Source organism: Phocoena sinus, chromosome 2, assembly GCF_008692025.1.
Source record: "Phocoena sinus isolate mPhoSin1 chromosome 2, mPhoSin1.pri, whole genome shotgun sequence".
Lineage (NCBI taxonomy): Eukaryota > Metazoa > Chordata > Mammalia > Artiodactyla > Phocoenidae > Phocoena > Phocoena sinus.
The window spans coordinates 132,718,394-132,734,685 of NC_045764.1; the positions used below are offsets into that span (position 1 = coordinate 132,718,394).

The 16,292-nt window shown below is 34.4% G+C and overlaps 1 protein-coding gene across 8 annotated transcripts in view; it reads left to right on the top strand.

The window, feature by feature from the left end:
• Window positions 1-16,292, top strand: part of KTN1 (kinectin 1) — a 119,582-nt gene that overhangs the window by 72,716 nt on the left and 30,574 nt on the right. For all 8 annotated transcript variants that reach the window (XM_032624530.1, XM_032624538.1, XM_032624531.1 and 5 more), the window contains 16 exons: window positions 198-235; window positions 911-1,001; window positions 1,379-1,447; window positions 2,170-2,207; window positions 2,351-2,432; window positions 3,255-3,323; window positions 9,732-9,766; window positions 10,183-10,273; window positions 10,945-11,013; window positions 11,633-11,670; window positions 12,349-12,439; window positions 12,589-12,657; window positions 13,758-13,795; window positions 14,582-14,672; window positions 14,749-14,817; window positions 15,290-15,327. In XM_032624530.1, the coding sequence (XP_032480421.1) occupies window positions 198-235; window positions 911-1,001; window positions 1,379-1,447; window positions 2,170-2,207; window positions 2,351-2,432; window positions 3,255-3,323; window positions 9,732-9,766; window positions 10,183-10,273; window positions 10,945-11,013; window positions 11,633-11,670; window positions 12,349-12,439; window positions 12,589-12,657; window positions 13,758-13,795; window positions 14,582-14,672; window positions 14,749-14,817; window positions 15,290-15,327 (1,016 nt within the window). The remainder of the gene's footprint in view (window positions 1-197; window positions 236-910; window positions 1,002-1,378; window positions 1,448-2,169; window positions 2,208-2,350; window positions 2,433-3,254; window positions 3,324-9,731; window positions 9,767-10,182; window positions 10,274-10,944; window positions 11,014-11,632; window positions 11,671-12,348; window positions 12,440-12,588; window positions 12,658-13,757; window positions 13,796-14,581; window positions 14,673-14,748; window positions 14,818-15,289; window positions 15,328-16,292) is intronic.

The window sequence follows — 16,292 nt, forward strand, 5'->3', positions numbered from 1 at the left end:
ATACTGGCTGTTATTGATCAAATTTACTTTCAGAATATTAGCTGTTATTTAGTGAACATTCATCATGAGCCAGATACTTCCTTAACTTTATACACATTTATTTCTTTTAATTTTTAAAGCTTTATTGTGATGATTATTGTACAACTTTAAAACTTTCTCTTAAGGGCTTTTATGTTGACACTGTTCCTCTTTCTTAGACATCCGCTTCAGCTCTAGCAGAAGAGTTACATAAAGTGTAAGCCTGCCTTTCTATATTTCTCTTAAAATTGCTTAGTCACCACTAACTGATAGCTGTTAGATTCTACACGTATGATTGACTTTACGTTCTAACTTGTTCAAAAAATACTCTCAAGTAGATTTGGAGCAGCTTTTGCTCTTCTACCCCTAAGCATTATGTATTCTATGTTTTTATGTCTTTGTCATAAAAAGAGTTGGGGAAGCTTTTTTCCCTTTGGGCTTTAGCAGTTATGTGGAAGAGATTATTGTGATTTGAGATTAGTGGAAGTTAGTTTTTGTGTCTAATAAGTAGTTGTAGCTACTCTGTATCTAACTATATGGTGGTATGCCCAAAATGAAGTTCTTTTTTTTGGTGTGTATTGTATAATTTGCATAGACATGGATCACTTAAATTCAGAAGACCTGGAATCTTTTTTTCAGATTGCCAGGCTTGTGAGCTTAAATTACTTAACTTCTTTGACCTCAAGTTTTAAAATAGGGGTATGTATTTTAAGGAGTTGTAGTAATGACTGTGACAGTTACTACTAAACTGATATGGTCTGTAGAAATGGAAGGTACGGTTATGTGAAAAACTACTTAAGTAAGGATGACCATATTTGAGGCTTCTAATCCTTTGATTTGTGACTTGACTTCTAAATGTTTATTGAATGTACAAATCTATTTCCTGTTAAAGGATTGCAGAAAAGGATAAGCAGATAAAACAGACTGAAGATTCTTTAGCAAATGAACATGATCATTTAGCAAGTAAAGAGGAGGAACTTAAGGTACAGTAATTCTTATAAATGGCTACAGTATTTTATAGTCATTGAATTACCCTGATCTTGTAATTAGTATGAGTGTCTGTGAAGACTGGAAAATACTCTAGATAGAATTCATTTGAATTCATTTGAAAAGTGTCTTACCTCTTTTCTAAACTACAAAATCCTCTTTAGCCCTCTAAGAGAAGTTCAAAGGCCTTTTCTCACATGATATTTATTATTCATAATAATTTGGGAAATATGTTAAATAACAGAAGTTGATAGTTTTCTTTCTGACTTAAGAAATTGTAATTTGAGACCTTTGCTTAGGTAGAAGAGATACATTACAAAACTTCAAATTTAATATTAAATACTTCTAATACTATTTTTCCTTCTTGTTCTAGGATATACAGAATATGAATTTCTTATTAAAAGCTGAAGTGCAAAAATTACAGGCCCTGGCAAATGAACAGGTAGATCTTTATTGCTTTTAAGCATTTACCTTAGAATTACAGTTTGTTGACACTTATTTTCATTGGTATTGCAAACCTTAGTTTTACTTATGTAGATAGTAAACATAATGGTTACTTGTGTTTGGCTGCATGGTGTGTTGTTAAAACCCTCTTCTGTTGATTTTTTTTTTTTTTTTTTTCTGGTACGCGGGCCTCTCACTGTTGTGGCCTCTCCCGTTGCGGAGCACAGGCTCAGCGGCCATGGCTCATGGGCCCACCCGCTCCGCGGCATGTGGGACCTTCCCGGACCGGGGCACGAACTCGTGTCCCCTGCATCGGCAGGTGGACTCTGAACCACTGCGCCACCAGGGAAGCCCCAAACCTTCTTCTGTTTGACCATGACTCTCACAACTCACCTAAATGTTACTATATTCATGATGAAATTAATGTTTGATCCAAGAAATCGATCACTTTATCAGAGAACTCAGTTATAACACTTACGATGTGCTGATTTGTTTTAGCCTTCTGCCATTTAATCAGAAAAGGATATACCTTAAACTAGGATAAAAGTTGAACAGTAAGAAGTACAAAATACTGGACAGCGAAAAATATTACTGTAATGTATGCTGTTGATTTAACTATTTACTCTAAATATATGAAAATATAACTTTAATACGTAAAAATAAGTAAAAGAATAGGTTTAAGTGCTTCCTGAGAAATGATACAATTCTTATTTCTAACAGGCTGCTGCTGCACATGAACTGGAGAAGATGCAAAAAAGGTGATTAAAGTATTGCTGTACATGGGCCATTCATACATTTATGTTCCAGTGTAATTACAGAAGACATTGCTGCTTATAGCTGATAGTTGTGCACATAATTTATGTAAGCTTTCTGTATATATGAAGTATTTTTTTTCTCATAGTATTCACGTTAAGGATGATAAAATAAGACTGCTTGAAGAGCAGCTACAATGTGAAATTTCAAACAAAATGGAAGAATTTAAGGTGTGTAATTAAACTTGTCAACTCAGCTTTCTTTGAACAAACTTGTGTAATTTTCAGTTGAAGTGAATGTAGAAATACTACTTTTTTATATGTGATCACTCTGAAACAGTGTTTCTGTAGTTTATTTGGGGACTTCTATGAACAATTTTATCACAGACTTTTTGCTTTATTTTGACTTAGCTGTTTTTATAGTAGACTTTTGATACTTGCTTTGCCCCAACCTTTTCTTTACAGTTTTCATTTGGCAGTTTGAGATGGTTTTATTTGCCTCCATTGTTGGTGTAGTGCTAGTTTCTGGTCATGGCCAAACAGCTTGAGGATTATTGTAAAGCATTCTGATTGCCAGGGTACACCTCTGCATGCAGTAAGATTTGCTTTTTTTTTTTTTTAATTTTAATTTTTTTTTTTTTTTTTTGCTTAATAGGAATCCTGTTAAGTACTCACTTATGAAAGCAGGGTTTCCCAGAATTCATTGGCACAAACGATTAAACTCTTTGAAATACATATGTAAGGGTTCTAAGCACAGTGTTAACACTGGGATAAACCACATGACTGAATTAGGGGGGCTCAGTAGAAACAACTTTTTATAGATCATTGTATATGTACATTATACTATTACTGTATTCCTGTTCTCTGGAAATATGTTCATTGAAACTGAAAAATGGAGCCTCATGAGATTTGCATTCTTAGGTCAGTATATAATTCACCTGTCACTTTATAAGTACTTAACAGTAATATGGCTTTGATTTTTAAAAAAACATTCAGATGGTTGCTTTGTTACCTTTTCTTAATAAAACAGTAAATTGAGATTCTTTCTTTTAGATTCTAAATGACCAAAAGAAAGCATTACAATTAGAAGTTCAGAAGCTACAGACTCTTGTTTCTGAACAGGTAAGGCTTTTCATGAATTATAAGTTAGAAATATCCAATAGATAACAAGGTCTGATTCTTCTTAAGTAGTAATCAACTCGTTCATTTTTAGAAATTTTGTTTAAGTGCAGATATGTCTTTTAATTGCATTTCTAGTCATCTTGTGCTAATCAAGTCTCTAAATTAAGGAAAATTTAATTTCTCTTCCTGAGAAGAAGCTAATGCTGTTTATAGCATTTTCCAAAAAAAAAAAAGTTTAATAGGATGCATAAAAATAATTTCTTTAAGTCATTTTGATGCATTTGGCTCTCAGGATAATAGTCAGACTTTTGGAGCCTCACTTTTCTCTGTAAAGCAGTGTGGATTCTTAAAAAGAGAATGGGTTTGAAACCTACTACCAGCACTTAAAAGCAGTGATGTTGATCAAATTGCTTAACCTTTCTAAGACCTCTCATTCCAGGTCTTCTACATTGAGATTTTATTTACATTATAAGCGTGTTAGATTTAAATTGGGGAGCTTATGTATAGTTGAGTAGCCTAGTGCTTTGCATATAGCAGACATCTTAAGCCTTAATTCCTTTCCTTTAGAATATTCTTTTCCATCTCATCTCCACCCTCTATTGGCATCATACTTCTTTCTGTATTTATAGCAAGCCATCAAAACTGTAGCAGCCTGAATAAGCATGGCTCCATAAACTTGAGCCCCAGGTGATGTCTGTTCTGTGGCTGTTCCTAAGAGTTGCCTTCATACTCTTCTAAATAATTCTTCAAATTCCAGTTTTTAAAAATATTCTAGAAACATTTCATATTATATTGACACATTAAAATGAAGGCATGTTTCTCTACTACTGTTAAATTTTGACACATTTTATTAGAAGCTGAAGTGTAAGTTATTGCAAATGATATAGCACTTCCTTTAGCAGATGCATGCTTTTTTATTTTAAAATTCACATCTGTGCAGGTATTGAATTGGTGTAAGTAGCTGTGCCAAATGTTGTGGAAGTATTTTAGAAGTATTTTGTGAACATCTGTTTACTTGTCAAGAATTAATCCATTATTTGTTTTCCTCCCCCACAAATATGGTATTTAAGTGCTTTGCATAAACTTTGTATATGCTTTACCCGTTCAAACTAAAGGTAATAGAGGAGAAAATGCTGAACAAATGATGTTTAGTGTGTGGACATGACTTCATGCCAGTGTAATGCTCAAATGATATTTAAGTTTTATTCTTAAATCGTATTCCTATTTCCTTTTGTTGTTATACAGCTTTTAACAGATAAGATATTTCATCAACTGTAAGAATTTTTTTCTCCTCAGTTTATTATCTCTGAAGTCTGGATGTATCTTAGTCTCCGGTTACAGTTTAATTGGAGGCATCTTTAATTTTTAGTGTTATGTAAACATTTTACCAGTTGTGAGATGCAACATTGGTGACTTGGATTAGATAAAATATGATAGATATTTTTTGGCTGTGTTAATTCTTACCCAGAAAAGCAGAATGTAGTCCTTTTTTTGAGTTGGTTATCAGAGATTCTGGAACACCTATTTCAATATATAAAGTTTTAAACTTTCTAAAATTCACTTCATGGGAGGTAAAATAAATGCCTAGAAATTTCTGAATCTACCCTAGAATTCCAGTATTAAAGGTGATGGTAATTCTTAGTTTTAAACAGAGTACCTGGATCTTTTCTTTTCACTTCTATTCTGTACTAAAAATGATATTCTTCATCATTAGACAAGAGTAAAACCATTAGCCTTAATTTTTTTTTTCCCCCTTAAGGTAACATGATAGCCTAAGAATTACCTAGTTTCCTCTAGTTTCTTTATTTTGGGGGGGGTGTTGAATTGTACTTTATTAAAAAAATTTTTTTTTATTGAAGTATAGTTGATTTACAGTTGTTTCTGGTGTACAGTAAAGTGATTTATATATATTCTTTCTCATATTCTTTTCCATTATGGTATATTACAGGATATTGAGTGTAATTCCCTGTGTTATACAACAGGATCTTGTTGTTTTAATTTTTTTCTTACTGAATCAGCCTTCTGTCTACTATAAAGCTTCTGTGTATTTTTAAATATTCTGTTAACATAACTTTTAGCGTGAGATGGATTCTTTTTTTATGAAGAATAGTTTTATGAAGAACAGTCCACAGAACATAATTTCATAGCCACATTTTAAAATTTATTTAAAAGAATTATTTGATAAGAGGAGAAACTCATCTTTTAAGATTTGCTCTTTGGTAATTCTTAGAATTTTTCCTCCTTGTTCTGAAAGCTCTTTTTTTTTTTTTTTTTTTAAATAGTCTAGAAAGCATATGACCGTGACGTTATGTTTTTGGTTGTCATTGTGACTTCTCTCTCTGATCTTAGCAGACCAGAGAACCAGCTCTTTGGTTTTTCCTCTGGTCTTTTTTTTTTTTTTTTTTTTTTTTTTTTGTGGTACGCGGGCATCTCACTGTTGGGGCCTCTCCCGCTGTGGAGCACAGGCTCCAGACGCGCAGGCTCAGCGGCCATGGCTCACGGGCCCAGCTGCTCCGTGGCATGTGGGATCCTCCTGGACCAGGGCACAAACCCGCGTCCCCTGCATCGGCAGGCGGACTCTCAACCACTACACCACCAGGGAAGCCCTCCTCTGGTCATTTTTATTGCCACTGCTAGTGAAGGAAGAGATAAAGATTAGCATAATTTGAATTTCTTTCATTTCCACCATTCTTTAACCCCTTCCTACCCAGCAGTCAGAATTCCAAGTGACAGTTGAGAGATGAACAGTTTAGTTATATAAAAAAAATTCAGTCTCTTTGCTCCATGGATTTTTATCCTGGAGGAAAAAATTGAGTTTATTGATGCACAAACCAATAATGGTGCCAAGTTTTTGTTGTTTCTTTAGGTGTAGGAAGCAGAAAGACAGCAAATATCAGGTAAGGTAACCTGTTTATATACTAGAGAAGAGAAGACTCCATTTGGATGTAGGCCTATGGATAGATCAAAGAAATAAATCAGTTACTAAGATCTCATTTCTTCAGAATAAAATAATACTTTATGTGGGGGAAGGTCCTGAGGTGTCTTATTTTTTTTTGAGCATCTTGACTTTTTAGCAAAGGAACAGCATGACTTTTTACTAGTAGTTTTTTAAGATTCAAAGATAAAGATTATTAAGTAAAAACTGTAGCAGTAGGAAGTTTTTTTCTTTTGCCCTGCGGCCTGGTTCTGTTTTATTGCAGAATAATTCATTGTTGTATGATGTAGTTTTGAAAGTCATCCACGGAGGAGAAAATTGGATTGGATTAGATTAATAATGTATAAAGGTAAAATATTGGATAGATAACTAAGTTGGGTCGATTTCATGCAATTGAACATTCAGTGAGCAATTGACCAAGAGTACTTGTTAAACCGTAACCTTGTTAAAGGATATTGAGTCCATTAAATTTTTACTAATGGAGAGTATGCTAGGTACTATGCTGCAATGCTAAGGCTACAGAGATGAATGAGACTTGGTTCTTGCCCCAAGAATGTGGTTTAGTGTGGAGATAAGTGTACACACAGAAAAAGTGATGAATAAAATTCTTTTTTTGAAAAAAATTTAAACTGTGTGTACAGGTTTAGAGGAAGAGATAATTCTATCTGAAGGAGAGTAAGAGGTGCCACAGAGAGGGGGCAGCTAAACCTGATTTTGAAAAATAGCCAAGAATTTGCTGAACAGCTATGGGGCAATCCAAACTGAGGGGATACAGTGTTAAAAGTCATAGTAGTGTGGCCAAATTGGCATATTCAGAGCATATTGGCATATTGTGGAAGTGCAAAGTATGAGGTATTAAGGGGAAGAGAAAGATTTGCTAGGGCCTAATCATGAAGGACTTTGTAGGCTGTGTAAGGACCATGAGCTTGATCTAGAATGTGGTATGCTACTGAAGGATGTTGAAAGAATGAATCAGCATTTTGTCTAGTATTTTAGTTGGATCATTCTGGTAACCATGAGGTGTTTGAATTTACGTGGTAGTGAAGTATGCAGTACTAAAGGTGTAATACAGCTAAATGATCAAGCTGCATATAACTAGGACTTAATAGTGTTGTCTTTTTTAAAAAATTGAGATACAATTGACATGTTAATTTCAAGTGTGCAACATAATGATTCTATATTTGTGTTACTGTGAAATGATCACAGTAAGTCTAGTTAATGTCTATCACATACATAGTCACCTACTTTGTATTGTTTTTATGTGGGACAACATGCATCAAAAATAAAGATGGACAGGACTTCCCTAGTGGTGCAGTGGTTAAGAATCCGCCTGCCAATGCAGGGGACACGGGTTCAAGCCCTGGTCCAGGAAGATCCCACGTGCCACGGACCAGCTAAGCCCGTGCACCACAACTACTGAGCCTGCACTCTAGAGCCCACGTGCCACAACTACTGAAGCCCATGCTCCTAGAGCCCTTGCTCCACAACAAGAGAAGCCACCGCGGTGAGAAGCCTGCGCACCCAATGAAGAGTAGCCCCCACTCGCCACAATCAGAGAAAAAGCATGCACGCAGCAATGAAGACCTAACACGGCCAAAATAAATAAAATAAAATAATACAATTAAAAAATTTATTAAAAAAATAAAGATGGACGAAAGCCATCTTGATGAAAGATTTATAAACTTACTGCATGATTTATTTTTCACAATTTATAAACATGATTTAATGTACTTTTGACAGCTCCTATGTCCTTTCTGATGGTAGGAAAGTTTTTTTTTTCCCATTCGGAAGTTCTGTACCTCTCACAGTATAGTCCTTATGAACTCTAGAGACAGGGAGAAGAATTAGGGTATTGTGATATTTAAGATGAGTAAAGCTGAGGATCTAACCTAAGACAATGAAGAAAAGGGGGTTAATTTTTAGAAATACGTTGAAAGTGGAATCTTATGACTTGGATTTGGTAATGGAAAAATTAATAGTATTTGTGAAAAATGGTTGTAATAAAATTGGAAAAAAATTATGAAACCAACAAAATTAAGAGAAAGCAGGTAGGGAATGGGATGGGTAGAAGAGAATGTTGAAGGGAAAAAGACCCCAAACCTGTTTTGTCAGGTTGCTTAGCTGCCTGAAGACCTAGGAATGCTGATGGGGAAACCTTGCTTCTGGACACATAGTAAATATAACATTGAGGACTTTGTAAAGTGTATGGGCGGGATGCTAGAAGGATGGGGTGAATGGTTGGGATCAGCTCACATGTCATGTTTTAATGTAGCAAGGAGAATACGTTCTTGTGTTGCTTCTGCACTTTACAATCAGTTTTATTTTATTTTTTACTCTTATAAATTTATTTATTTAACTATTTTTGGCTGCATTGGGTCTTCGTTGCTGCGCGTGGGCTTTTGTCTAGTTGCAGTGAGTGGGGGCTACTCTTCTTTGCGGTGTGCTTCTCATTGCCGTGGCTTCTCTCATTGCAGAGCACAGGCTGTAGGTGCGTGGGCTTCAGTAGTTGTGGCACGCGGGCTCAGTAGTTGTGGCTCGCAGGTTTAGTTGCTCTGTCGCATGTGGGATCTTCCTGGACCAGGGATTGAACCAGTGTCCCCTGCATTAGCAGGTGGATTCTTAACCACTGCGCCACCAGGGAAGTACCTACAATCAATTTTACAACATTCTGTATATTGGCTTAGGTGGTGGTTATGTGAAATCTACATGTTAAAAATTCATTGAATTGTACACAGGATTTGTGCACTTGCCTTATATGTTAGTTTAAAAAAAAAAAAAAAGGAACAAAGCCTCCTTCTTGGCCTGCAAGGCCTTAGAGCCTTGGAATTTTAGATTTGAAGAATTAATGTAAAGGAGGGGCAAATTCTCTTCTTATCCTTAATATTTCTTTTATAGTAATTAAAAACTTAAAAGGGACGAGTTCATTTTTGCCAGCCCATTTTATACTTCATCTTTTTCTGTGTCTTTTGTGTAGCCTCGTCTTTTCTGTCCTGTGTTTTCTTTTCTTTTTTTATAAATTTATTTATTTTATTTTTTTAAATTTTTGCCTGCGTTGCTGCACACAGGCTTTCTCTAGTTGTGGCGAGCGGGGGCTACTCTTTGTTGCGGTGTGTGGGCTTCTTATTGCGGTGGCTTGTCTTGTTGCAGAGCACGGGCTCTAGGCACGTGGGCTCAGTAGTTGTGGCACACGGCCAGAGTTGCTCCACGGCATATGGGGTCTTCACGGACCAGGGCTCAACCCGTGTCCCCTGCATTGGCAGGCAGATTCTTAACCACTGCACCATCAGGGACGTCCCTGTCTTGTGTTTTCTGAATTCAGTAATTCTTTAACTATTAGCAGTCTTCAAACATGGATCATCTTCCTAAATTTTGGATCTAATTAATACTAATAGAATTCTGTTTCTGAAGTAGTTTTACCTCATGCAGACTTGGTAAAATTAATTTTTTTTTCTTTTTTGGTGATTTTATTTTAGCCTAATAAAGATGTTTTGGAACAAATGGAAAGATGGTAAGAGATTAAATTTTTAAAAAATATTTTAATGACTCATTTCTACCAAGTGTGATAGCAGAATTATTAACTATATTAATCTAAATTCTTAAAATTCTCTTTGTACTTCATAATGGAAGAGAGTGATGTACTATTGATTGATTTGGAATTACATTAAGTTTGTGGGTGTCATGTGTGGCCATGATTTACTTGTTTAGGCTAGCATGTAAGCATGCATTACTTGAATACAGTTTAGTTTTTGGTAAAGAGGGACTACCCTTGGACCATGACCAAAGATCCTTAGAAACCTTTCTAGAATAGAAAGTTTAGAAGGAAAAATGGGCATAGGAGTTGATCCATATAAAATATTTATTTAGAAATCATATTGTTTTCTTTGAAAAATAGTTCATACATGTGTTTTAAATTTATAATTTCAGCATTCAAGAAAAAGATGAGAAGTTGAAGACTGTAGAAGAATTACTTGAAACTGGACTTATTCAGGTGGCCACTAAAGAGGAAGAACTGAATGTAAAGAATTTTGTATATTTGTTTTCCTTATGATTATTCAGTGAACATGAAGTGGTTTTACTGTAATGTGTAATATTTTTCCCATACCTTTTAGTTACCCACATTTTATGAATTTATATGATGTCCTTTTTCATTAAATTTAAGATTTTATTATAAATACAAAAACGTGTAGTTACCTATAGCATTCACTGCCTTAATGAAGTAGATATTATTGTTATGGTTTGTAATATATGCTCCCCCACCTCCACCCATGCCCGAATTATAACCAAACAACAACTAGTTACAAGAATAACTAGTGGACTTAATAAGTTCATGAAATAGTATTGGAGGCCATAGAATGGAGAGAATGCAGTTTTATTTTATGATTATCATTAGCCTTAACTAACTTAATTTGGATAGGATTGCTGGAAGAAATAAGGTAAAAGGTGTATTTGATTTTAGGGAGAGAAGTGACTTGACAAGTGGTCTGTGTGGTTTTCAGGTTGTGGAAACATAAGTAGAAATACTTGTGAGGATAATTGAATTAAAGTCCATTTGCAGAATTGTAGACATACAGAGCAACTGAGATTTCTGGGCCTTCAGAGAGGAAAAGAAGCAGCTAGAGAAAAATGAGAAGCTAGCTGTTTTTTCAGAAAATAAAAGTATGTTGTGCTTATGTGTCTTTGAAAAAGGCAATAAGAACAGAAAATTCATCTCTGACAAAAGAAGTTCAAGACTTAAGGGCCAAGCAAAATGATCAGGTAATATATTTAGTAGATCCTGCAACCATTCTCTTTTAAATGTTGGGCAAACGTGTTATCAAATATAGCAGCAAGCCTTTTTTTTGTTCCTCCCTTCTCCAACATGGAATTTGTCAATTATAGTTTTAATCTGTGAATGATTGGTGACTTGATTATCAGTAATAGAAGCTGCAATTTATTAAATGCTTACTTTATGCCAGGCACTGGATAGAGTATTCTAGGTAGGATGTCATTGCTTGTTACTATAGTGATAAAAGGTTTTGAGTATACATATATAAAGTAAGACTCTAAATAATAGTAAAAGAGGTTACCTGAAGTTAGGAAATTTCCTTTTTTCTCCTTATCTGGTTAGAATCATTGAGTCAATAATTTTAATATTTATCTATTGGTTTTTCTTTTGACCTACACTTACCATAAGTAGCTTTAAAGCTGCTTACTTTCAAAGTGCTTTTCATTTTCATAATTATGACATTTAAAAAAATCTAGAAAGAATTACTTCCCAGGTTTACTTTTCCGGGGTTTTGGTGTAGTGGAAAATTTAAAGAACAACATACTTTTCTATTTATGACCCATTTATATTTTGAGCAAATTACCAAGTAGGATACCTTCCTATTTCTAGGTTTCCTTTGCATCTCTAGTTGAAGAACTTAAGAAAGTGTAAGTAATGACATTATTAAACTGGTCTTTTTCTTTTGGTCCAGTTTTATTAGTGCTCATAAATCTTGTTTTATTGTGCAATTAAGATGGCTAGGAGTTTTCATTGCTGGAATAAGGAGACTTAGCTGTGCTTTCCCAGTGCAGTTGTTAAAAAATCAGTTTCCATGATTGACTCCATTTATTAACTTGTGGCATCAAATAGTTAATTTTCTGTTTCTGCACTAGGAACTGTTAATGAACAGGTTATATTGGATAGAGATCAGTTCCTTGTATGTGTTGTTTTCTTGAAGTGTCTATAAAGTTTAATACCATAATTGTATGTAAGTTTTGCCATAGCTTTCAGAGCCCTAGAAACCTATACTGTTGAGAGGAACTCAGTTCTCCTTAGTATTCTTTGGGGTGCAAATCTTATATTCCCTGTGCACTTTGGAAACATGTCACCAGCTTCTCCTTGCATGCATAGACTTCAGCCATCTGGTAGTTACTGCTTAATTCTCATTTAGGAAGAGCTTTAAGTATTTTTTTCCCCTTCTGTCTGCAAAATATGGTTGCTCTTTTACTTAAAATGGGAAGAGTTGATTTGGTGAGCCTATTAATGATTTGGTACTATTTTTATATCTTAGTTGGTAGATCTTGATGATTTCTCCCGAAGTTTAATAATGCATTTCTTTATCTAAGGATCCATGAAAAAGATGGAAAGATCAAGTCTGTGGAAGAGCTTCTGGAAGCTGAACTTCTCAAAGTTGCTAATAAGGAGAAAACTATTCAGGTATTGAGAGAGAGAAAACTTATGTTTTGCTTTTTTGTTTATCAACTTTAGTGAATACCATTTAATTTCATGTGTTTGTCTGTACATTGCATTTTATGTCAATTTCTGTGTTTCCATTGTCCAATCTTGTCTGTTTTGTCATTGTCAAGGATTTGAAACAGGAAATAGAGGCTCTAAAAGAAGAAATAGGAAATATCCAGCTTGAAAAGGCTCAACAGGTAAAAATCCCAGAGCCATAGCATGACAGATTCATTAGTGTATGCGTATTAATGAACTATTTGGTTTTTTTCTGTTACTCAGAAGAAAACTTTTAGTAGTGTGCTGTAAGTATATTGGGTTATGTGCTTTTTATTATTTTTGCCTGATTTGAGAAAATGTTTTAATATTTTAATCAACATATCTTTTAACTGTTTAAAGTTTTTTTTCTGGAAAGTTTTCTATATTAATGTTTCATTTTAGTTTGCCAACTTAAAAAAAAAAAACCACTTTGGTAAACCTTTTTTTTTTTTGACTGCATGTTCCAAAACATTTTGTTATAGAATACGTATTGCTCAACCTTTGCCTATAGAATAAAGTACAGATTTCATTGGGGGATTTCAGAGGTAGATGTGGTTACTGGAAATAGATGGGTGGTTTTGGTGAATATAATCTGATAAGGTTTGATTGAAAAAAGTGGTGAGATTGCATGGAAGAGATGATTCATTCATTCATCCAACCAACAGATGCATTCAATATTTATTCAGTTCCTCCTACTTATCAAAGTACTATGTTAGTGGTTGGAGATAATGTGTTGAATGAAATAGGGTATGAGGAAAAGATTAAATTCCTAATATAGACTGAGAGTTCAGGAAGGTCTCCTTCTGAGGAACTGACATCTAAGCCAAGATCTGAAGGGACTGTGAGAAGGCAGTGGGGAATGAAAGGTACTATTGAACTGTGTATGGTAAGAAGAGGAGATTAAAGGACAATATAGAGTACTGTTGAGTAGTTGGGCTTGAAGAGTGGGAAGGAAAAGCGCTTTGACAAGATAGGGAGGTATGTGGACAGTTAATATTCTAATTTTCACAATTCAAAAAAGTATCACATTGTTTAGACTTATTCATAACCATATTCCTAGTCTCTTCTACCCCCCCCTCATTTTTAATTTATTACTCTTACTGTCATTGGAGCCAAGAGAAGGTGAAATCAAGTCATCTCTGTTTTGGCTAGGTCTTTGTAATTTGAAGTGTGCACATTTTAAGGTTTACCATAAAGCCTATTAAGGTAAACTGAAAGGATTATGAATTGCTTTTTTTCTGCTTCTTTCTTTATATTTTAGTTATCTATCACTTCTCAAGTTCAAGAACTTCAGAACTTGTAAGTACCATTTGCCTCATTTCCCTTTAATATCTCTCTTCCACAAGTTAAACATAATTATAATGAAAATTGTAGCTCCTTTTTATTTGATTTCAAGTAATACTTTAAAGAACATCGGGCTTCCCTGGTGGCGCATTGGTTGAGAGTCCGCCTGCCGATGCAGGGGACACGGGTTCGTGCCCAGGTCCGGGAAGATCCCACATGCTGTGGAGCGGCTGGGCCCGTGAGCCATGGCCGCTGAGCCTGCGGGTCCGGAGCCTGTTGGTCCGCAACGGGAGAGGCCACAACAGTGAGAGTCCCGCATACCGCAAAACAAACAAACAAACAAACGAAAAACCCCATCAAATTATATCTCACAAAGGCCTCAAAGTCCTAAATTTTTCATTAGGATTGAACCTATAGGTTTTTTGATGGGAATGGGGATAGAGTGGAAGTCTTATTTTTCTGCTTTATAATCTGAATGTGACCTTCAACTGACATGTTGCTCTTTGCCCATTTTAATAGCCACTGTGAAACTGGTTATATATTTCATACCCAAACTAGTTGTGATAAGCTAAATTTGCTGGTATTAACTTAAACAGGGTGTTAAGGGGTGGGAGTAGAGCTACTGCTTAATTAGATATCTCCAAAATCTTATATGCCTTTATACTTGAAATATTTATTTTTTAGTTTATTTAATCAGTTCGGGTTATGAGTACAACCTAAAATACGCTTTTCCAGTCTCCAGTATTTTTACTTTGTTTAGTCATGTAACATTTTCACTGATAGTTCTTAACTTATTGTTAGATTAAAAGGAAAGGAGGAACAGATGAATACCATGAAGATTGTTTTAGAAGAGAAGGAGAAAGACCTAGCCAATAAAGGGAAATGGTTACAGGTGAGAAGTTAAAAACAATAGTAAACACCTTTTTTATACTTGAATATCACTTTTATATAGACTTATTCTTTTTCAGGATCTTCAAGAAGAAAATGAATCTTTGAAAGCTCACGTTCAGGAGGTAGCACAACATAACTTGCGAGAGGTATAGTATAAACAGATTACCAGCATATTTTATAAAACATGAGGAATCTTTATTTTACTGTACTAGGAAGCAAAGAAGTTAATATGTTCTCTGAGTTTTTTGCCATAAAAATTACTGTAGTATCATTGTTTTGTTGTTGATAAAATAACTTTTATCCCTTTCAAGTCTACTGCTGCCTCATTTGTCAACCTAAGTCTGAAAGAATTTCCTCTCCTTACTTTTTCAGATGGACTCTTATTCTCATTTTTAAGCCTGTGTTTAATTGGTGTATTAATCTGTAATCCTTCAACAAATGGATATTAACAATTAAGTTAAATAAAGAAAATCCATTCTTTGTTTTATGAATGGCCCAATCTTAAATTTACCACATATAATTGTGTTTTTATTATACTGGTGAGTGATTCTATAGATCATATATTGTAGAACCTGATCTTTTTCATGTTATAATTAAAAATGTGAATCTGTTTCTTAGGCATGTTCTGCCTCACGATTTGAAGAACTTGAGATTGTGTAAGTATACTTTTAGCCAGCATTTTAAAGAGGAACTTCTCAATATTTTCTAGACTGTCCTTGAATATTATGATGAGTTTCTCCTAAGTTATTAACTTTCTTGTTAAGTAGGAATTATAGTCCAGGGGCAAATAAGTTAAATCTCTGTTTGGTATAATAAAACAGAGGCCTTTCAAATGCTTTCTGATACCTGGAGACTTTATCTTTTCCAAATCCTTCAAATGCATTTTCTGAGATGCTCTTTCTGCTAATATAGACTGGTTGGTTTTATTTAAGTTTTCTCTCTCTCTCTCTCTTTCTAAATGAAGTATGTAATTATTATAAAGAGAGGTTAAATTTATTTCAAATCAAAATCATTTTTAGTATTTGAAAGAATAACATCTCTGAATTAACCAGAAGATAATCTTAGCCATAATCTTGATAATGAATATTGAATCTTTCTATAAAAGTAACTTGCCTTTGGGGGAAAATAGTATCTGTTGTTGTATCAGTAATCTGTGCCGATTAGTAAAAATACTGAATCTGATGAGCATAGGAGGGATCAGTCTTAATAGATGTTATCCTAGACAATTTTTATCCTATGAAGTCTGTTTTCTTAAACTAAATCAGTCTACAGTGGTAAGAAAGGTATCTGTACTTCATTGTTTTGGCCTTCTATCAATTACTTTTAAGAGATTTTTCCTTTGATGTAATCTCATCAGTCTTTATTGATGTTTAAGAAGTGGCCCTTTGAAACTGTATCTTTAAAAAAGTAAGATATTGAAGATATTTATTAGGTCATTATCTTTATGGAGAAAAAGGAGATGTCTTTATTGGCACTAAGATTGCTCATATGTACAACTAGCTGTTTATCTTATGGGCATTATATAACTGTCAAGGTGCTTTTCTATCATTTGCTAATAGAAAGCTTAGAGACAACGTTTGAGGCCTATTTGTAGTAGGTATATAGATCATTAAAGTATGAT